General features: G+C 34.9%; 1 protein-coding gene across 2 annotated transcripts; it reads left to right on the top strand.

The window, feature by feature from the left end:
• The first annotated feature begins 14,425 nt into the window (after positions 1 to 14,425).
• LOC142342135 (ubiquitin-like protein 4A) lies at positions 14,426 to 24,079 on the top strand. Of its 2 annotated transcripts, none has more exons than XM_075393335.1 (4): positions 14,426 to 14,518; positions 14,575 to 14,680; positions 20,629 to 20,837; positions 23,892 to 24,079. In XM_075393335.1, the coding sequence occupies exons 1-4, from the start codon at positions 14,465 to 14,467 to the stop codon at positions 23,967 to 23,969; spliced, it is 447 nt and encodes a 148-aa protein (XP_075249450.1). In that variant the 5' UTR covers positions 14,426 to 14,464; the 3' UTR covers positions 23,970 to 24,079. The 2 variants fall into 2 exon arrangements, with proteins under 2 accessions (XP_075249450.1, XP_075249449.1); XM_075393334.1 differs by lacking the exons at positions 14,426 to 14,518; positions 14,575 to 14,680 and adding exons at positions 16,559 to 16,708; positions 16,765 to 16,870.
• The last annotated feature ends 94 nt before the right edge of the window (positions 24,080 to 24,173 follow it).

The raw sequence follows: 24,173 nt of genomic DNA on the forward strand, positions 1-24,173 counted from the left end.
GAGAGATAGAGAGAGAATGAGAGAAAGACGGAAGAGAAACAATGAAAGAAAGACAGAAAGAAAGAAAGATAGTATGGAAGAAAGAGAGCGAGAAATATATATATATATATATATATATATATATATATATATATATTTATATATATATATATATATATATATATATAAAACTTTAAAAATATTTATCTATATATATATATATATATATATATATATATATATATATATATATATATATATACATATGTATGTATGTATATTTATATATATATATATATATATATATATATATATTTATATATATTTATTTATTTATTTATTTATTTATTTATTTATTTATTTGTTTATCAAAGGTTTCATTGAGAGTTAAATATTCGTTCTGGAATAGTCCGCTTATTTTTGATAATTCAGTCTGATTAATCGTGTCCTTGGTGCAGAAAAAACTGTTATAAAATATACCTCAAACAAATTTGGGAACTTTGAAAAAAACAAGAAAGCCTGCTCGAGTCTTCTTTAGTGGCAAACAGATAAAAGGACGAGAGTTTTGAGGAAAATATAATTTTTTGAATGGTTCCTTCTATTAAAATTGCAGAGCGTTTTTGCAAAATTTTTTTGCTGTTGTGGGGGAAAAATCCGAAGAATACTACATTTAGCGACATTTAGAGGAAAAAAATCAAATCCTCCAAGAGCGATTGCAATTCTATAACAGTAATTTCAAACTGAACAGGTAGAGAAAACTATCTTTGATATCTGCTCCGAACCTACAGTAGGTGATGTTTGAGGTTGGTGACTGAGCATATGATTTTTTCATGTTATTATCTTTATTTATTTTCACAAACTTAGTTGCTCATTTGTCAATTGTACTTAGGTTATTTGATCAATCTAAGCGTTACCTTGTTATCCTTTATTTCGATTAACTGAATGAACAGAAAATCATTAAAATTATGTGATTTGGAAATTGATATTGCCAAAAAATTTGTTACAATTGCAAGGGCAAATCGTAATTTCCGAAATTACTGTCTGCTAAGTAAAATTATTTTCATGACGTTTTTTCCAGCATTAAAACGGTTCTCGTGAACCAAATTGATCACGAGAAACGTGCACAAAAAGCAACTTTTGATGTAGCTCATGCGTTGCATTGTTTTGAAGTTGGCATTGCTCTCACATTCACTACGAAACACTCCACTGAAGTACCAATTTTCTCAATGAAATTCAAATTGATCCCTGCCTCCAGATCTCATTAATAGTTTACCACTCCTAATTATCACTCTGGATTAGTTCCCGGGCCGAGATGTCAACGCTAAAAGACGCAAAATTATGTAAGATTGGCGTTGAATGCGTTGAATTTATGTAAGGTCTACGCTTGAGCGTAGATCTTACATAAATTCAACGCATTCAACGCCAATTTTACACAATTTGTTGTTGAATTTTGGCGTAGATCTTACATATATAGCGTTGAAATTTAGCGTAGAACTTAAATATTTAGCGTTGAATTTAGCGTAGATCTTACATAAATTCAACGCCAATCTTACCTATTTTGCGTTGAATTTTGGCGTAAATCTTACATATTTAGCGTTTAATTTTGGCGTAGATTTTACATATATAGCGTTGATTTTAAGCGTAGATCTTACATAAATTCAACGCATTCAAAGTCAATCCTACATATTCTGCGTTGAATTTTTGCTTAGATCTTACAAATTTAGCGTTGAATTTACCGTGGATCTTAAATAAATTCAACGCATTCAACGCCAATCTTACATATTTAGCGTTGAATTTTTGTGTAGATCTTACATATTTAGCGTTGAATTTTTCCATTTCATTTCAGACCACTTTACGATTTTTTTCTAAGTAATTTTGTAAGTAATTTTTTTCTGTTTCGACCCCCTATACTGCGCAGGTGAGAAAAGCGAAGCCAGCAAAAAATCACTTTTTAGTGCTCTTTTATAATGCAAAATCCATTTCAGACCATTTAACGATTTCAAAACTTTTCCAAGTTTTTTTCGAAAAATCATTTTTTTTCACTGTTTCGACCCCTATACTGCAAAGGTGAGAAACATGAAGTCAGAAAAAAATTATTTTTGAGTGCTCTTTTATAGTGCAAATCCAATTCAGACGATTTTATGATTTCAAATTTTTCAAGTTTTTTTTCGAAAAATTATTTTTTTACTGTTTCGATCCGTATACTGCACAAGTGAGAAAAATGAAGTCACAGCGTAAAACAAAAAACCGCTTTTTTTATAATCAAGGAGGGGTTTTTTGTTTTACGCTTCGCTGAAACTTTTTTTACCGTTGTTTTGTCTAAGATATGCCAAAAAAGAATACCGGATTTAAATAAATACCATTTTGCCATCAAAAACAGGAACAACTTCTAGTTGAAGTTGAGAGAAACACCTTCTGATCTTCTGCACTGGGGTATCTAACCAGTCCTCGTGGAGTGCCATACAGAAGTTGAAAACTAAAGTCTGCGAGACAGAAGAGGTTTTTTAATTTGACGTGATCACACACTTCAGGAAACAACCTACCTGGACGCTTTTGCGTAGCACCATACTCTGCCTACGTACGCTCGACCATTGCGCCAGCGTCAGGTTATCGAAGCTTCCAACGGAACTATTATGGAGGAGGGAAAGTCGTTTTCTTAAACCTCTTTATAATTTGTTCAAATTCAACTCAAAATCATCGTAGGTATCCATTCTCAATCCCACTAACACGCTTTTATGGATTTTATGATGCTTTGTTGTTTGGCTGCTGCCAGAACTCATTCATTTAGCAAAGAGTTAATTTTTTTGGTATTTTGTGATGTTTGATTTGCTGATTAAAAGCGTGTAACAGAAAACGAAAGCAACCTTTTTGGCAGAGGCAAAACATATTTTCTGATGTTGAGAGATGTTAATTCACCACGTTGAAACCTTTTGAAAAACAATTTTTGAAACGCTGCTCCCTAAAGTAGTTTAACGTTTAATGTCATATATCAGTTTGTATTCTCAAGTCTATCCATAAAAATTGCACACAATCAGCAGGTGATCAAAAGATTTGAAACGACAGAGAGCTCTTGAAAAAAAGGAGTAGTTGCAGAAATAGAGGATTTAAATTAGCAGCTTCTCTCGTTCAGAAACAAAATTAGCAACCTCTCCCGTAAAGAAAGATCTATAAAATTGCGCCATCTAACTGTTTTAGAGCCCCGAATGCAGATAAACGAGATCTTTAGAAGAGAGAATCTGATTTCTGACCTTATATATGAAGCGATGTCAGCACAGCTAGTTGTTTCATCGCTTTCAAAGTTTTCGGGCCAGCTCCTACAGTGCAAGCAAGGACAAGAGGACAAAACTTTGCGTTCTAAATATCATTTATTTCTTGTTTGTTTTTGTGCTTTTGTTAGATTCATTATACTTACATAGTCTCTCTTAATACTTTCAGTGGAATCTTTTGCTAAAAGGTAGATAATTTTTACATCAAAGAATGTTTTGTTGAACCTGGATTCATAAAATCAGTGGCCCCGATTTTTATTTTTTTCATTGCCATCAGTTTTCGTTGAATTAAGCGTAAAGTTTTTCTTTTTGCAACGGCTGAAGATGAGATTTGATCTCGGTATAATGACGATCATAACTTGAAATTTTTTAGAGAGGTCGAAAATTTCTTATGTCTATTTTGGGGGTATCCTCCAATTGGACAGTGGAGGGCATTAGCAACAGTGAATTTTTCTTTGCATGTGTATATTGATAGCATCTTTAATGGGTCCCACTCATATTGAGGGCAATGCCATAACGAAACTCCAGTTTCGCAATGCAAAATCATTTGGTTTCAGGGTCATATCGTTCCACTGGCTTGATGCTCTTCTTTCAACGGTTAAGTCAAGTGATCGATTTTTCTTCTGACTCTATTCGTCTTAATTGTTGTCATTTCTTATTTGAAATCAAGTTCTCTCTCCTTTTTCATTTCATATACAATTTGTTGTTGCTTTTGGTTGGATTCGGGCCATAGCATTCAAACAGCTTGAGGCTCTTTTCTCAATATCTAAGTCAGGTGAGCGAATCTTGTTCTGTATCAATTCACTCTTAATTGATGACATTTTTTGTTTGATATCAAGCTATTTCTCTTTTTTGCTTAAAAAATTTATTGTTGCTTTGGTTTGGATTCGGGTCCGAGTGCTTAAACAACTTGATGTTTTGTTCAATGGCTAATTCAAATGAGCGATCCTTCACTTATTCAAGTTGATCCTGAATATAGTCTGTTTGCATATGATATCAAATCATCAGCTTTTTTCGTTTCATATACGAGTTGTTGTTGCCCTAATTAGGATTTGCGCAAGATAGCAATAAAATGAGAAAAATGAAGTGAAAGTTTGTATTCATTAAATGGGTCTGAAGGTTTGAGCTGAAACGTTGCCATGAGACGGTAGTTAATTTAACAAAAAATAGTTGCTGTCTTGTTAAATTGATAACAACCTTCTCTTTTTCCATTATTAGAACCTGTTTTTCTATCCAACATTCTTCAAATGTGAACTATTGCCATTTTGTTCTATTGGAAGTTTGTTTTTTCAAAAAGAATTTGTATGATAATAACCGACACTAGGACCACGTTTTTCAACGAGATTTTAGCCGACACTAGGACCACGTTTTTTCAACGAGTCAAGAGTTTTTTTCAGCTTATCAAGAGAGCCGACAACTTTACCGTTTTCCACTTACTAACTTTTTTTCTACCTTTTAACTGCGAAGAAATTGTCATCAATTTAAATAGAAGAAGCCTTCCAAATCGCTTATCATCATTCCTCAGATTGAATAGTTGTAATCAGAACGAAACAATATACTCTCTGTGTTTAATAAAAGTAAAGTTCGGGGATATATATATATATATATATAAAATCCAGCAAAACTTTTTCTGTCCGGACTTGATCTCGTGTTTAAAAATTTCAAGGCGCATAGTATTTAATTAGCAAAAATTTGATCGCTCTGTTACTGAAACACACTTTCTTCAACAATGAATATGGAAACATCTCTTTTCCTTGCTGAGGAGAATGTGAGCTTTTAGGTACATCACAACATATGAAAAATTTCTTCAACTCTGGGAACAATGGTTTAAGTAATGTGTCCCAACTTCAGTTGTTAGCTAGAACACATGACAAAATTGAAGGCATTATAATTATACTATACTAGTACAGGCAGCACCAGAGTTTGTCAACGCTGTCGCCAAGAAGAAGAGTCCTACAGAATCACTCAAACCAACTGTTCAGTAGACGGTAAAGAAACAAGTCGGTAGCTCACGAGCATGAATTGGAAGTATTCGTGGTAGCAATGGTCATAAAAAACTGAAATGTAGCGGTTTTGTCAAATCCCGCGAAATCACTTAGAGAAAACAACCGTTACTGAGAAGTTGTCAGATTTTTTTTCCAAAGTGAAAAATGAATACTAATAAAACTTGAAAAGCAGCTTCTCCACAATTTACAACGTTTGTCCATCACATTCAGCGGATGGTCCAATGCTGGAATTCAAAAATGTTGGCGACAGGAACAACTTTAGTGATTTGCAACAATTTCTACTTGAAAAAAACGCAAAATTGCGAAAACCAATGACGCTGAATTGAAATCTGGTACTGATGCAGCAAACACAGACTTGTCGTATATTAGTAATAACGCTCTGCACTCTTTGTTTCCAGAGTGTACAGTCTCAGCAAATGGTCTTTATTGTCAAACACAAACGAAAACTAAGTACAAAAGGATTTCAAAGAAACAGAGTTTTCATCCATACGAACAGCCGGTTAGCTTTTCAAGGCTTTTATTATTAAAAAAACGGGTAAGAGTTATGGAAACAAATAGTAGAGCTAGTGATGTTGCTGCACAAAAACTTTTAGTTGCGGACTCTCCGGAATAATTTCTCCTTTCAAAACCGGTCTGTTATATGTTGGCAAGTGACAAACATATTCTCAGTAGTGTTACCCTACGCATTTGTTCAAATGGTCTTCAAACAATCTTACCGTCATATCCTAATCAAATAAACATTACAGAGTAAAAATTGTTGAAGCAAGTCTTTACGTGCACTAAATGACCGTGGCTGATCATGTGTTGTCTGCTATTGAAAAAAAACTTGCTTAAAACACCAGCTGTCTATCGGTAAACAGAGGTGTTTCCCAGACCTTTTCTTGTCACTGCTGGCATCCGCAGTTGGAGTCAAGAAGACCTCTTCTCCAAAGAACTGGTTCGAAGAGTGATTTTTGCAATGTCAATAAATCATTCATATTTAGGAAACTAACAGAACAAACCATTTCGATTACCAAAAGTTCAATTTGTGTGAAAAAGTGGTTTATTGAAATGAACTATCGGTTGTTGCAACCTCAAATCCCATACCTATTTCAACAATCTCAGATCAAGGTGTCTACTTCAATACGATTGAAGCTCTAGATTTTCTTGAAAAATGTGGTCATGGCAGTACCCTAGCCGATTTTTCAAATCACTTTACTTTGGCCTTTGGCCTTACTTCAACACAGGAGGCTTCACACGATTTCATTCATCCTGAATTAACAAATAGTTCAATTTCAGTGGAGCTCATTTTTGGAACACCTTTGAGTGAGAACGTTGAATATTTATTCATAGGGAGCGATGTTCAACTTCTTAGGTCAACTCTGAACGAAAAATTACTAAAAGTTTACATACCCAGTTGATGGATAATTTTGAAATAAGTTATCTAGTAAGTGAATTTTTCATCTGAGGTACAAGTTCTCCGGAGTTGTTGCAGCTGATAATTGTGCAAAACTGCCAGACAATTGCTTTGCTTTGGTCAATGCCTCAACACTAACATCATCTGGTAATCATTTGCAACTGACTTGTAATAAAAAACAATAGGTTTTGCTGATCCACTAGGAAACGCACTGGATTTCGACAAAGATGTTGTTCAATTCCTCAGATTACAACCAATTCAGAACCCAATTTCAAAACATTGTAGACACTTTTGTATTTATATTGCTCATATTATTTCGACATATAGCTAGCCATATATACACTACATGAATGATGACCATTTAATAGGGTTTGTTAAGCATATGATCTAGGACAAATCAGTTAATTAATTTTTTTCAGTAACAATTGTTTTGTAAAGAAGTTATATTTTTTACTTTGAAGCTAAATGGCTCGGTTTTTGATGAAAAAATTGCATTGAGTTTGTCAATCAAATCAAAAATCAGTTTTTATACAATAATTTTTGACACTCAGGCAGCCATATCCACCAATAATAACATCAGTAATTTTTGAAAGTTCTGCGTACGAACTGTTCTGATAACTAAAATAAAAAGTATTTAAAAGTACAAGTTGGTAGGAAATCAGCTTGGAAAAGATTTTTCCGTTTGACGGTCTCCAGTTCCAAATAATTTGGAACTTTTTGTTCAGAGCTATATAAATCAAGCTGGTGTTGATTTATTTAAAGCAGATGTCTGAAGCATGTGTATAGGCAAGGATTCGAAAAGAGGTTTGAAACAACTTTCTCGAAAGCCTCTGTTACTTAATCAGATGCTGCAATAACATGATAATAATGTTTTTTATACTAAAAAAGTTGCTATTCTCATAAAAACTGTATGCAAAATGGTTGTTGATCTCTTTAGTGTCCAATATTGGCTCAGTGCTGCAGATAAAATTGTGAAAATTCTTTTGAAACTGCCGAAAGATTTTGGGTGTTTGTTCAAACATAGCCCCGACCGTTACTAAAATTGTGTGTCGCTCTCAGATTTTTTCTTTGCTTTCTTTTGATTGATTAACAACCTGAAATGTTTAATTCTATTCGCACTCGACGACAAATCAAGGCGATAGCGTCGTTTTCTTCACGTTGTCTTATTGCCTTCTTTTGTGATAACTTCCTCTGATTGCCCAGTCTTTATCTTTTCACAGTCTATATCTTTTCACTGTATTGTAGTTTTGAGTTAATTGTTTAATTTCAGCCAAAGGTAGTGAAAAATTGCGGTTGAAATTTAAACCACTGTTTTCGTTTTCGCAATTGTTTTTTATTATTGCAACTGTTTTTGTTTATTGCAAATGAACTTTAAACCACAGCTGCATCTCACAAAAGTTGTTTGCCTTGTTTCCAGGCCACAAGAGTCATACAATCAGGTCTGTTGTTGTCAGTTTAGTAGAGATGAGCTGGTTCTAAGACAGGGGGAACACAAACAGAGGTTAAAGTTTGTTTAAACAGGTTGTTTAATTAGCTTCACGTGAGAATATCCCTCCACTCCTTATACAAAAAAGCCCATGCAGATACGAGGCTTGCATTTTTTTTATCACATCCTAATAATTAAGGCTCGCAAATTATTGCACACAAGCAAAGCCCTACAGAATTTTTCAACTGTTGATTTGAAAACTTAAGTTTAAGGTTTTTGCAAGGTAATACATATAGCTAATGTGACGCAAATTTATATTGATAGGGTTTTCACCGTTTCACTCCGTCCTCACCTAACTTAGGCAATAAATGGGTAAGATCCTTTTGATGCATAACCTTAAGCCAATTCTTCTGAATTGCGTTATCTGGTGCTTCAAGGGTTCCAATTACTGCTTACCAGTCTTCCAGACCACAATTGAACTCTTTGACTTCGAATTCCTCACCAAAGTGCTGTTCCAGTGCTTCACGGGCACATACTGCTGAAGCTAAAAAAGCAGGAAGAGCAAGTAGTTGCGCAGGAGAAACACCTAAACCACTCTGTGAGGACGGAAGATCTAACTGATTGAACAGAGTATCAGTGAAACACACATTTGTCACATTGATTAGAGCTTTTTTTCAAATTATCATCATACTGTTTCAGTAGGTTTTTGGTCTCTTCCAGCAAATCAGGTACCTAATCTCAAAAAATAGAACAATTTGGGCATGCTAAAGCAGTTTTACAGCAGATAAAAACAATAGAGTGCGCTCAACAGTGTTTGTTATTTTATCAAGTTCTTCGATTTTAGTTGACAAAACATCGCGCTTAACTGCATCTCCAAGCGGGGCACCTAAAATAACATGCTGGTCTTTAGCTGTCACCTTTATACCACGACAAACCTTTTGATATTGTTGCAGATTTGTGTTATGCTGTGTGACAGTAGGTTTTTCCATAAAACAGCTCACATTTAGCAAAATTTAAACTCAAACCAAGATCTTTTTCAGAGCTCAAAACCCGCTTAAGATCTTTTAACACATTTTTGTAATCATCGGCTAAATTTCCATGATCTAAGTACCTTTCATATATTTTCGACTGCATATCATTCACAAGTACAGGAATTGTCTCTTCAAAAGGGAAGGGGCTTCAGGATCTCCTGCTGCGTCCCCTCTTCAGAAGAGATGATTGTATCGCCGTGAATCAGGAAAGTAGGCTTGCTGTGGGCTGAAAAAGCAAAAGGATACACACTGGATCTTATAGCATGCACATGTTTTAACATAGTCTCGCAATTCAGGGAATTAAAGGCATTTTCAAAATCCAACTTAAGCAAAACATGCGTTTTAGGAGACGGCTTTTCAAGAATGTTTCGGAAGAGATGGACCGCGATCTCTGCTCTTTTGCGAGTGCTACATCCCACTTGGTTTTTTCAAGGTATTCTTTTCGTTCATCCGAGGCTTTGGATCCAGCGCACTTTGCAACGACTCTCCACAAGTTGTTGCCTATCGCAATGGGCCGTAGACCACCAAATTTTTAAATAAATTTAGCACAGGTTATGAAGTTCAATAGATTGATAGTTCCATATCGTTCATCTCCGTTGATCAGAATGAATAGTGCTGAGAATGAAACAATACACTCCGTTTGTTTTATGAAAAGGAGTTAGGTGAATTGTACCAAAAATGCAGCTAAAAATTTTCTGCTTGAGCGTCATAAAATATTTAAATATAATTTTCAGGTGGTATGAGGATTTTTTGCAAGGTTTTGGGCGCACATTCGGCTGAAGCGCAAGTAGAGGTGAGACAATTCTGTATAGATAAACGTTAGTTCATACTATCAGCCAATCTTTTTAGGTGGACGAAAGTTCAACTGTGCTGCAATTGAAACATTTACTGTACCAGCAACTTCCATGGTTGCCCTCGGACTTCAAAATTTTGTTCAAGGGTAAACTTCTTAAGTGTGAGTAACTTTGTTGAGTTGAATTGTGAGTTTGCCCATTACTAAGCTCTTGCCCAGCGTTAAGCATTGAAACAGTGGGATAACGGTGAAGATTTTAAAAATAGGGGTGAATTTTAAAATGTAAAGAAGAAGAATCGATTTTCTAGACGAACTAGGTTGATTTTTTGGATTTTTCCAATTGTACTCCCCACTACATTGTGAAACCCCAGTTTCAGAGCACGTGCCATTACAAAGTAAATCACTATGTAAAAAAATATTGCTCTTGCGTCTGCATAAAAAGTGCACAGTAAATATAAATAGTGTGCAAATAGGAGGGGGTGGAAAGCATCCTTTGTCATTAGGACTGTTTTAAGACGGCTGCTTTGAGTCTGTACGCATAAGACGTAATGAATTTCGCAACTTTGTCGAAATCAAACCTCATATTCTATACAGTTTCAATACCTCTAACGAATGGTTTAAAATTGAATAATTCACATACAATTACCCTGCAGACTTCAGGTTTTTACACTGAGTGATTTGAAATTACTTCTACCAAAAATTTCGAACAGTACAGCACCGAAAGATGTTATACCAACTAGGTTATGCAAAATTATACTGACAAATTCTCCGGACTACTTCATTTCATTAATTATTTTAACTCTCCAGACAGGGTACTTTCCAAATCAATTCAAACAAGGCGTCGTGAGGCCGCTCATAAGAATTCTAACCTTGATCCTGAATTGTCCAGCTATCACCCTGTTACAAATCTAAGATTCATGTCAGAAGTTGTTGAAAGAGTTGTTTTTGAGCAAATTAATTTGTATCTGGAATCTAATAATCTAAGGTGCAGGTATCAGAGTGCTTTTCGTTGCTTGCATTCAACGGAAACGGCTTCACTGAAAGTTTTTATAGTCTTCTGTGTTATCTGGACGGGTCGCTTTCCGTGATGTATATTGGATTAGACTTGTCTGCAGCGTTTGATATAATTGATCACCAGTTTTTTTGAGATATTAGCGAAAAGCATTGGTTTGCAATCTGTTGTTACTGTTTATTAAAAATTATCTTTCGAATCGCTCGCAACAATTTATCATAAATGGATGTCTTTCTGGTGATGTTAAAGTTAAGAACGGTGTGCCACAAAGGTCGGTTCTTGGTCCCTTACTTTTTTCTTGTTACATGTTGCCTTTAGAAGATAAGCTGAATGAATTAGAAATAAACTACCATTTCTACGCAGATGATACCGTTCTTTATTTTGTATTCGGTTCAACCCTCAGTCAATGCATGTTTGATAATATTTTGACCTCAATTCGACGTCTGTTTAGCAATGCAAAATTGAAATTGAATTCGGATAAGAGTGAGTATATGATTATTCGGAAATGTAAAATTGTTAAACTTGGTCTCTTACATCTGCCAGAAGTTGGTGACTACATTGAAGAAGTAATAGTTCGAGGTTGCTATATTGATTGTCAACTTACTCTGCAACGACAGAATAACTTTGTTTGTTTGAATTCGTTTTATTATCTCCGTAAAGTATGGTCAATCTGAGATCAAGTTAAAACATCAGTCTTAATTGATTTAATTATAGTTTTAGTGTTATCATGTGTTGACTACTGTTATTCGCTTTATTTTGGTCTGCCAATCTTTTTATAAGCAAAACTTTAGCAAATAATGAACTCGCGTTTGATTTTTCCATTGTCACCTTCAACACCAACCTCGTCATACCTGAAGCAGCTACACTGGTTGACAATTAGGCAGCGCATTATCTTCAAAATCCTATTATATGCGCATCGCTTGGTACAGCAGCCTGGCAAACTCCCACTGTGTTTATCGGATTTAATGAAACGATACACGATGGTTGCAAGGTCTCAATATTTTTACAATTTACATGTTCCAAAATTTCGCTCTAATTTTGGAAGACGTTCGTTCTCGCATGCCGTTGCTGTTGAATGGAATAAACTCTCCTTTGAGCTGAAATTTATACCATCTGAAATTTTTTCAGGCAAAAACTCAAAACTTATCTGTTTTAATTTTCGTGCACTGTTGAGATTTTAAATGGTGCTTAAACCAATAATTTAATAATAATAATAATAACAATAGTAATAATATTCAGCCGTCCGAATTCAGCTCTCCTAAGGAATTCCATACTCGGCATTTGGGGCTCAAGAACACATCGGCGGCTCGAAATTTTTGATTCTCCAATAGGTGCTTTTTTTGAAGAAGGGAGGCTATCAGTTTGACTCATCTACTTTCTCCATTAGTTCTTTGTGTTCTAGTGCTGTCTCTCTTTTGTTTTACATTTTTCTCATCTGATGTTTGTGGTTTAGGTGAGTTGGGGGCAATATTATTGCTTCGTCCTCAAAAGCATGAATATGCCCCATATATTAGCTTCCCAAAATGAAAAAAAGCTGCTGTAAATTTTACTCAAAAAACTGACTGGCATATACTTTCCCACATCTCTAAAGAAATGGGTGAAATATAACTTAGGGGAATTCTCATACTCAAAAGTAGTGAAATATTCTGGTTGAAATTTAAACCACTGTTTTCGTTTTTGGAATTGTTTTTTATTATTGCAACTGTTCTTGTTTAGTGCAAATGAACTTTAAACCACAGCTGCATCCCACAAAATTTGTTTGCCTTGTTTCCGGGCCACAAAAGTCATACAATCAGGTCTATTGTTGTCAGTTTAGTAGAGATGAGCTGGTTCTAAGACAGTGGAACACGAACAAAGGTTAAAGTTTGTTTAAACAGGTAGTTAAATTAGCGTCACGTGAGAATATCCCTCCACTCCTTATACAAAAAAGCCCATGCAGACCCGAGGCTTGCACTTTTTTTTACCACATACTTATGATTAAGGCTCGCAAATTTTTGCACCCAAGCAAAGCCCTACAGAATTTTTCAACTGTTGATTTGACAACTTAAGATTAAGGTTTTTGCAAGGTATTACATATAGCTAATTTGACGCAAATTTATATTGATAGGGTTTTAACCGTTTCACTCCGTCCTCACCTAACTTAGGCAAAAAATGGGTAAGATCCTTTTGATGCATAACCTTAAGCCAATTCTTCTGAATTTCGTTATCTGGTGCTTCAAGGGTTCCAATTACTGCTTACTAGTCTTCCAGACCACAATTGAACTCTTTCACTTCGAACTCCTCTCCAAAGTGCTGTTCCAGTGCTTCACGGGCACATACTGCTGATGCTAAAAAAGCAGGAAGAGCAAATAGTTGCGCAGAAGAAACACCAAAACCACTCTATGAGGACGGAAGAACTGACTGATTGAACAGAGTATCAGTGAAAAACTTATTTGTCACTTTGATTAAGATCTTTTTCAAATTATCATAATACTGTTTCAGTAGGTCTTTGGTCTTTTCGAGCAAATCAGGTACTTGTTCTCAAAAAAAAATTGAACAATTTGGGAATGCTAAAGCAGTTTCGCAGCAGATAAAAACCATAAAATGCGCTCAACAGTGTTTGATATTTTATCAAGTTCTTCGATTTTAGTAGACAAAACATTGCGCTTAACTGCATCTCCAAGCGGGGCACCTAAAATAACATGCTGGTCTTTAACTGTCACCTTTAGAACCCGACAAACTTTTTGATATTGTTGCAGATTTGTGTTATGCAGTTTGACAGTAGGTTTTTCGAAAAAACAGCTCACATTTAGCAAAATTTAAACTCAAACCAAGATCTTTTTCAGAGCTCAAAACCCGCTTAAGATCTTTTAACACATTTTTGTAATCATCGGCTAAATTTCCATGATCTAAGTACCTTTCATATATTTTCGACTGCATATCATTCACAAGTACAGGAATTGTCTCTTCAAAAGGGAAGGGGCTTCAGGATCTCCTGCTGCGTCCCCTCTTCAGAAGAGATGATTGTATCGCCGTGAATCAGGAAAGTAGGCTTGCTGTAGGCTGAAAAAGCAAAAGGATACACACTGGATCTTATAGCATGCACATGTTTTAACATAGTCTCGCAATTCAGGGAATTAAAGGCATTTTCAAAATCCAACTTAAGCAAAACATGCGTTTTAGGAGACGGCTTTTCAAGAATGTTTCGGAAGAGATGGACCGCGATCTCTGCTCTTTTGCGAGTGCTACATCCCAGTTGGTTTTTTCAAGGTATTCTTTTCGTTCATCCGAGGCTTTGGATCCAGCGCACTTTGCAACGACTCTCCACAAGTTGTTGCCTATCGCAATGGGCCGTAGACCACCAAATTTTTAAATAAATTTAGCACAGGTTATGAAGTTCAATAGATTGATAGTTCCATATCGTTCATCTCCGTTGATCAGAATGAATAGTGCTGAGAATGAAACAATACACTCCGTTTGTTTTATGAAAAGGAGTTAGGTGAATTGTACCAAAAATGCAGCTAAAAATTTTCTGCTTGAGCGTCATAAAATATTTAAATATAATTTTCAGGTGGTATGAGGATTTTTTGCAAGGTTTTGGGCGCACATTCGGCTGAAGCGCAAGTAGAGGTGAGACAATTCTGTATAGATAAACGTTAGTTCATACTATCAGCCAATCTTTTTAGGTGGACGAAAGTTCAACTGTGCTGCAATTGAAACATTTACTGTACCAGCAACTTCCATGGTTGCCCTCGGACTTTAAAATTTTGTTCAAGGGTAAACCTCTTAAATGTGAGTAACTTTGTTGAGTTGAATTGTGAGTTTGCCCATTACTAAGCTCTTGTTCAGTGTTAAGCATTGAAACAGTGGGATAACGGTGAAGATTTTAAAAATAGGGGTGGAATTAAAAATGTAAAGAAGAATCGATTTTCTAGACGAACTAGGTTGATTTTTTTGGATTTTTCCAATTGTACCCCCCCCACTACATTGTGCAACCCCAGTTTCAGAGCACGTGCCATTACATAGTAAATCATTATGTAAAAATATTGCGTCTGCATATAAAGTGCACAGTAAATATAAATAGTGTGCAAATAGGAGGGGGTGGAAAAGATCCTTTGTCATTAGGACTGTTTTAAGACGGCTCCTTTGAGTCTGTACGCAGAAGAGTATGTTCCAACAATCATCTTAAGAATGTTAAAAGTTCTTTTTTCCGAGAGAAAAGCCTATTTCCATTATCAATTAACAAATTGATGGTCATGTATTGCAAATGAAAACAGTTTTTCACTGAGGCTTGAAGTTCAACAGGAGAAATTTTTTGGAAGAATTAATAGGAAATACTGAACAATAATAAAACGATGCTTAGTTTGAGCAGTATACCCAAACGCTAACATGCAAAGAAACAACTTGATTGAATATGATCATGTTGATGTTAACCAGAAAGAAACATCTTTACCTATTTTTCCTTATCTTTCAAGCATCGCATACCGGGGAAGGCTTTTATATCAAATTTCGGTCAAACGTGCAAAATTTCATAAAGGAGAGTAACTCTAGAGTCTCTAAAACTTCAAATTTTACAAATGTTTATCTTGCCAGTAGTTATTATCCTTTAGGCAGAACATTTTTTTTCTTATTTTCATTTCAAATGTCCTCTTCTACGATTGTTTCGTAAATCCTGGTTGAAAGCTTTACCATTGAAGCGATATCACTTTGATCTAACGAAAAGCGAGTTTCATAATGGCCTTCACAAAGATTTTGCCTGTGCAATGGTTAGGACCCAGTAAATATGCCATGATTTTGCGCATGCAATGGAAACTTCACTGTGGCACATGCCCAGCACTGTCCGAAAGGAGGATACAAACACATGAGACATAATGAATTTCGCAACTTTGTCGAAATCAAACCCCATATTCTATACAGTTTCAATACTTGTAACGAATGGTTTAAAATTGAATAATTCACATACAATTACCCTGCGACTTCAGGTTTTTACACTGAGTGATTTGAAATTACTTCTACCAAAAATTTCGAACAGTACAGCACCGAATGATGTTATACCAACTAGTTTATGCAAAATTGTTTTGACAAATTCTCCGGACTACTTCATTTCATTAATTATTTTAACTCTCCAGACAGGGTACTTTCCAAATCAATTCAAACAAGGCGTCGTGAGGCCGCTCATAAAGAATTCTAACCTTGATCCTGAATTGTCGAGCTATCGCCCTGTTACAAATCTAAGATTCATGTCAGAAGTTGTTGAAGAGTTGTTTTTGAGCAAATTAATTTGTATCTGGAATCTAATAATCTAAGGTGCAGGTATCAGAGTGCTTTTCGTTGCTTGCATTCAACGGAAACGGCTTTACTGAAAGTCTTTATAGTCTTCTGTGTTATCTGGACGGGTCGCTTTCCGTGATGTATATTGGATTAGACTTGTCTGCAGCGTTTGATATAATTGATCATCAGTTTTTTTTGAGATATTAGCGAAAAGCATTGGTTTGCAATCTGTTGTTACTGTTTAATAAAAATTATCTTTAGAATCGCTCGCAACAATTTATCATAAATGGATGTCTTTCTGGTGATGTTAAAGTTAAGACGGGTGTGCCACAAAGGTCGGTTCTTGGTCCTTTACTTTTTTCTTGTTACATGCTGCCTTTAGAAGATAACTCCGTTTGTTTTATGAAAAGGAGTTAGGTGAATTGTACCAAAAATGCAGCTAAAAATTTTTCTGCTTGAGCGTCAAAAAATATCTAAATATAACTTTCAGGTGGTATGAGGATTTTTTGCAAGGTTTTGGGCGCACATTCGGCTGAAGCGCAAGTAGAGGTGAGACAATTCTGTATAGATAAACGTTAGTTCATACTATCAGCCAATCTTTTTAGGTGGACGAAAGTTCAACTGTGCTGCAATTGAAACATTTACTGTACCAGCAAATTCCATGGTTGCCCTCGGACTTCAAAGTTTTGTTCAAGGGTAAACCTCTTAAATGTGAGTAACTTTGTTGAGTTGAATTGTGAGTTTGCCCATTACTAAGCTCTTGTTCAGTGTTAAGCATTGAAACAGTGGGATAACGGTGAAGATTTTAAAAATAGGGGTGGAATTAAAAACTTAAAGAATCGATTTTCTAGACGAACTAGGTTGATTTTTTTGGATTTTTCTAATTGTACCCCCCCAACCCCAGTTTCAGAGCACGTGCCATTACATAGTAAATCATTATGTAAAAATATTGCTCTTGCGTCTCCATATAAAGTGCACAGTATATATAAATAGTGTGCAAATAGGAGGGGTTGGAAAAGATCCTTTGTCATTAGGACTGTTTTAAGACGGCTCCTTTGAGTCTGTACGCAGAAGAGTATGTTCCAACAATCATCTTAAGAATGTTAAAAGTTCTTTTTTCCGAGAGAAAAGCCTATTTCCATTATCAATTAACAAATTGATGGTCATGTATTGCAAATGAAAACAGTTTTTCACTGAGGCTTGAAGTTCAACAAGAGAAATTTTTTGGGAGAATTAATAGGAAATACTGAACAATAATAAAACGATGCTTAGTTTGAGCAGTATACCCAAACGCTAGCATGCAAAGCAACAACTTGATTGAGTATGATTATGTTGATGTTAACCAGAAAGAAACATCTTTACCTATTTTTCCTTATCTTTCAAGCATCGCATACCGGGGAATGCTTTTATATCAAATTTCGGTCAAACGTGCAAAATTTCATAAAGGAGAGTAACTCTAGAGTCTCTAAAACTTCAAATTTTACAAATGTTTATCTTGCCAGTAGTTATTATCCTTTAGGCAGAACATTTTTTTTCTTATTTTCATTTCAAATGTCTTGTTCTACGATTATTTCTTAAATCCTGGTTGAAAGCTTTACCATTGAAGCGATATCACTTTGATCTAACGAAAAGCGAGTTTCATAATGGCCTTCACAAAGATTTTGCCTGTGCAATGGTTAGCACCCAGTAAATATGCCATGATTTTGCGCTTGCAATGGAAACTTCACTGTGGCACATGCCCAGCACTGTTCGAAAGGAGGATACAAACACATGAGACATAATGAATTTCGCAACTTTGTCGAAATCAAACCTCATATTCTATACAGTTTCAATACTTGTAACGAATGGTTTAAAATTGAATAATTCACATACAATTACCCTGCGACTTCAGGTTTTTACACTGAGTGATTTGAAATTACTTCTACCAAAAATTTCGAACAGTACAGCACCGAATGATGTTATACCAACTAGTTTATGCAAAATTGTTTTGACAAATTCTCCGGACTACTTCATTTCATTAATTATTTTAACTCTCCAGACAGGGTACTTTCCAAATCAATTCAAACAAGGCGTCGTGAGGCCGCTCATAAAGAATTCTAACCTTGATCCTGAATTGTCGAGCTATCGCCCTGTTACAAATCTAAGATTCATGTCAAAAGTTGTTGAAAGAGTTGTTTTTGAGCAAATTAATTTGTATCTGGAATCTAATAATCTAAGGTGCAGGTATCAGAGTGCTTTTTGTTGGCTTGCATTCAACGGAAACGGCTTTACTGAAAGTCTTTATAGTCTTCTGTGTTGTCTGGACGGGTCGCTTTCCGTGATGTATATTTGATTAGACTTGTCTGCAGCGTTTGATATAATTGATCATCAGTTTTTTTTTTTGAGATATTAGCGAAAAGCATTGGTTTGCAATCTGTTGTTACTGTTTATTAAAAATTATCTTTCGAATCGCTCGCAACAAGTTATCATAAATGGATGTCTTTCTGGTGATGTTAAAGTTAAGACGGGTGTGCCACAAAGGTCGGTTCTTGGTCCTTTACTTTTTTCTTGTTACATGTTGCCTTAAGAAGATAAGCTGATAGAATTAGAAATAAACTACCATTTCTACGCAGATGATACCGTTCTTTATTTTGTATTCGGTTCAACCCTCAGTCAATGTATGTTTGATAATATTTTGACCTCGATTCGACGTTTGTTTAGCAATGCAAAATTGAAATTGAATGTGGATAAGAGAGAGTATATGATTATTCGGAAATGTAAAATTGTTAAACTTGGTCTCTTACGTCTGCCAGAAGTTGGTAAGAGCACGTGCCATTACATAGTAAATCTTTATGTAAAAATATTGCTCTTGCGTCTGCATATGAAGTGCAGTAAATATAAATAGTGTAAAAATAGGAGGGGGTGGAAAAGATCTTTTGTCATTAGGACTGTTTTAAGACGGCTCCTTTGAGTCTGTACGCAGAAGAGTATGTTCCAATAATCATCTTAAGAATGTTAAAAGTTCTTTTTTCCGACAGAAAAGTCTATTTCCATTATCAATTAACATAATGATGGTCATGTATTGCAAATGAAAACAGTTTTTCACTGAGGCTTGAAGTTCAACAAGAGAAATTTTTTGGAAGAATTAATAGGAAACACTGAACAATAAAAAAAACGATGCTTAGTTTGAGCAGTATACCCAAACGCTAACACGCAAAGAAACAACTTGATTGAATATGATTATGTTGATGTTAACCAGAAAGAAACATCTTTACCTATTTTTCCTTATCTTTCAAGCATCGCATACCGGGGAATGCTTTTATATTAAATTTGGGTCAAACGTGCAAAATTTCATGAAGAAGAGTAACTCTAGAGTCTCTAAAACTTCAAATTTTACAAATGTATATCTTGCCAGTAGTTATTATCCTTTAGGCAGAACATTTTTTTATTTTCATTTAAGAGTGAGTATATGATTATTCGGAAATGTAAAATTGTTAAACTTGGTCTCTTACATCTGCCAGAAGTTGGTAACTACATTGAACAGGTAAAAGTTCGAGGTTATTATATTGATTGTCAACTTACTCTGCAACGACAGAATAACTTTGTTTGTTCGAATTCGTTTTTATTATCTCCGTAAAGTATGGTCAATTCGAGATCAAGTTAAAACATCAGTCCTAATTGAGTTAATTAGAGTTTTAGTGTTATCATGTGTTGACTACTGTAATTCGCCGTCCGAATTCAGCTCTCCTATGGATTCCATACTCGGCATTTGGGGCTCAAGAACACTTCGGCGGCTCGCAATTTTTGATTCTTCAATAGGTGCTTTTGTTGAAGAAGGGAGGCTATCAGCTTGCCTCATCTACTTTCTCCATTAGTTGTTTGTGTTCTAGTGCTGTCTCTCTTTTGTTTTACATTTTTCTCATCTGATGTTTGTGGTTTAGGTGAGTTGGGGGCAATATTATTGCTTCGTCTTCAAAAGCATGAATATGCCCCACATATTAGCTTCCCAAAATGAAATAAAGGTGCTGTAAATTTTACTTAAAAAAACTGGCTGGCATATATGTTCCCACATCTCTAAAGAAATGGGTGAAAAAAAACTTAGGGGAATCTCATACGATATTTTTACTCATTCGAAAACTCAGTGTTTAATAACAACCGAAAAAATAAAGTTTATTCGTGCTTATGACTGACATAAAAATTACATACTTTATTTCACAAAGCGTATAAAACTTAGCTTCAAATTTAGCAATGGAAATAATTTGACGTTTTTAATGAGCTCTGATGATCTCGCTGAGCATTGTTTTGATTACTCGTTGAGTTGTTCTGGAGTAAATTGCATAACAATCCAGTGGTCGGTTTGTTTTTGGCCGAAAAATTTGATTAATTTTGTATTTTTTTCTCGTTATTATCATGTCTGCATATCTCGTTTTCTGATGTTTGGGATCAATTCCTCTGACTTAAGTGGTCCAAGATGAGCATATTTGTTTTAGTGGATGACCAGATCAGTGACTACAAAATGAAAGATGGTGATAAAATTACCCTGATGCTACCAAAAGAGTCGAAAACTCGATCAACAGCCGATGAAGTTAAAACTAGCGACCAGGACGTGGAGGCTCTGTTTTATGCCAAATTACGGACAGTTTGTCTCACAAAATTACCGGAACCAGATGTTAACGAATTTTTAAAGCATTTCCATGAGGTAGAAGTTTCCTGCTTTTTTTTGCTACCTGCAAAGAAATTGCTGTGTTGGGTCATATTCTAGAATTGAAAAATTCAAATCGTCTGTAGGAAGGAAGTCAGGGGAATAGTGGTATCTCAAATGAAGTTTTTATAGATGCGAAGCTGTAAGCTGAGCGTAGCTATTTTGCGTTGCTCTTGGTTTTTACAATTCAAAGAATTTGAATTGTATTGGGGCGCTGTCTTTTTACGACTCGAAGAGGAGTATTGGAGAAGTCCTTTTTTTAATCAATTTTATTGGAGTGATTTTTGAAGCGGGAAATGAAACGCGTGAAAAGATTTGGAGTGTTTTGGCGCTGAACAAAAGTGAAGAGCGGAGTGAAAAGAGAGTGGTTTTTGTTCATACCGCTGTTTTTGAGAGAGCGAGAAATTGATGTGTGAAAAAATTTTCTGTAAGCGAGAGAAGTTTTTTTGTTCACGTGCGGCATTTTAAAGCAGTTTTTTTATTTATTAATAGCCGCCCTCATCTTCTCAGCCGGCTATTATAGCGCTCCTATTTTTTTTTTTACTTCGTCGAATAAAAAAATGTTTCGCTTTACCTCATTTTGCCGCCTTTTCAACATTTTGCGTGAAATCTTTTTGACTTCTCTTGGCTAGTTTCTCTCTTCTCTCATTTTGCTAAAGGTGATTTTGAACATCAGTTGCTCAGCAAAGCAATTCAAAATGAACAGAGTCAGTATAAAAAATTGAAGTCAGAAATAGAAACGGGATAAACCCATAAAGCCCAATTTTAGATGCCCGCTATTTGAACGTCGTTCCTATAAGTATTAGTTACCTCTCTCTAATGCTTATTGTTATTGATAGTAGCCCCTGTAGCCTCTCTCTACGAAACAGAAGTATATTCAACTACAAAATGCCATCAAAACAAATCGGACTTAAAAAATGTTTTTGTACAAAAATCTTTTTTTTTTCAATATCTTCTGTTATTTCAATCCCAATCATGCTTATTGGAATCAACGGCGGCTATTTTCCGGCAATCTGCCGGGTATGTTTTTGGTTAAGAGGTTTGGTTATGATTTTGTTTCAATTTTAGGCTGGTTTTGGTAGTGGTTTGAAGGTTTCTGGAAATTCATATGACTTATGATAATTCGGAGGTTTTTAATGTATTTTGCTGATTTCGGGCTAATTTTTGCGTTTTTTTGACGATTTTGTTTTACTGGCTGAAATGGGTATTGAAGAAACTTGAGCAAATTTATGATAACAATTGGGTACAGTTTTGTGGGCAAGAATCATTTTGTTAAAAAATATGTCAAAAAATGGCGAAATTTGGAACTATTTTCTTAATTTTTTGCAGTTTTTCGTTTTTTTTTCTGTTTTTAGCTAAGTTTCTTTGCCTATTATGACTTGCCTATTGTTTTGCGAGCAACTGGATACCCTATTGGCTGAAGGGAATTTTTCTTTGGATTTATATATTTTTGAAATTAAAAAATGTAGTTACTTTTTCCAGTTTTTCTGTGAAAGTTGTTTTTTAAGAGCTTTTTTTCATAATTTTAGCCAAAAGTATTTTTTAAAAATTCACATAAGTGGCTTTGGTAAGTACTAGTTGTTTTGATGAAGTTATTTTGGCAGAGATAGTTTTTTCGGGATCTCAATTTATAACAAAATTTGATCAGATTTTTTATCATATATTAACAGATTTGATTTTATTGTTTTTACTTTTTTGTTTCATGACTTTGTTTCAAGACAATCTTAAATTAGTGAAGGCACGTTTTGTTTGATGAGTAGTTCGATGGAGTTTAAATAGATTTCACTTCGAGTCGTTTCCGGAATTCTTCCGGCTATGTTTCTTTTTAAGATCTGTTCACATTTTCATGATTTTTTAAGTCAAATTGTAGTGATTTTGGTCACACCGAAACAGGAAATGAAGCAAAAAAGCGAGTGGTTTTGCGGCGTGAATTTTTTTTGCTCTAATTTTAAAGTAGAGTGAGAAAACGGTGATTGAACAAAAATTCGGTTTTTTGTGTTTGAAAAACAGTAAAATCGAAAAACAGAAATTCGGATGTTTTTTCGATTTTTTGGATCGGCTTTTTTATAAATGGTTTTCCCAATCCATTCACAGCTCATTCTAGGCCTAATTTTTTGTTTGAATTAAGTTTTAATTTTGGTTTTTGTTCACATGCGGCATTTTGACATTGATTTTCTGTTTTTTTTTCTTATTTTTTGTTCTGATTTTTCTAAAATGGTTTTCTCAATTCACTCATAGTCCATTCTAGGTCTAGTTTTTCTGTTTAGTCAATGAAAATTCTTCGAATTGTACGTCAGGACTTGTTCTGCTATGTTTTTTTGTTTCGTCGTCTGACGCTCTTTTTTCGTTTTACATTTGTTCACACAGCAAAGCTGAAAAAGTCAAATTTTCTGTATGACTTTTTCCTCTCACTAACGGCATTTGCGCGCGTGACGTCATTTCTCACCCGCTTTAGCGAAAGTTTTTAGGTTATTTGCGTGATTAGATTTTGATCATACGTGACTTACCTCACTCAATAAAATGACTTTTGCACTTTAAAACTTAAGTTTAAATTGAATTTGTTTAAGGTCAAAGGAACTCATATGTGCAGTAAAGGTCCCTAATAAGAGGCTTCTGTGGAATGAATTTTAACAAGATTTATTAATTTATCGCTGAATGTTTTTTTAGCCTAGTTTTTTGAGCGGCGTCCATTTTTTTCAATTTAGATGTGTATCTGTTTCTATCTCTATTATATGGCACGCAGGTCTATTCTTTCGATGCTAGTCCGGCAATCTGCCGGCTGTGTTTATCAGATTTTTTGATCTGCGAATATTTAGACGGCAAATACAGGGCGTGATATGCGAATTCAATAGTAATGGTATTTTCGTCAACGGACTTTTTGTGTCTGACCATTTATCAAAATGAGAGTCATATATTGTCATTGCAATAATAGAAGAAAACGGTGTGTAAAACATTTCACAATGTGCCAAGCTTTATTTTTGACTTGCTTAATTAATTTCAAGCTATTGAGCGCATTAATGTTTGTCGTTATATAGTAAGGTTTCTTTTCAGATATACAGAAAAGCAGTGGACTCCCTTAGCCCAGATGACATAGAGCGAATTTGTTCATATCAGTTAACTGACAACTGAATTGCAAAAAATTCCTTAACGAAGCTGATTCTATAATTATGGTGCAAGTTATAAATTTTGTTATCTAGTTCCCAGATATTTACTTTTAATTTAAGGTTTTTAGTTTTGAAGTTTTGTTCTCAAATATGGAAGTATGGGCTTATTAGGATTTAAGTTTTCTTTATTTTAGGCGTGTTGCGTGCTTGATTGATAGAATCGCGCAAG

Source organism: Convolutriloba macropyga, chromosome 7, assembly GCF_964194025.1.
Source record: "Convolutriloba macropyga chromosome 7, txConMacr16.3, whole genome shotgun sequence".
Classification (NCBI taxonomy): domain Eukaryota; kingdom Metazoa; phylum Xenacoelomorpha; order Acoela; family Convolutidae; genus Convolutriloba; species Convolutriloba macropyga.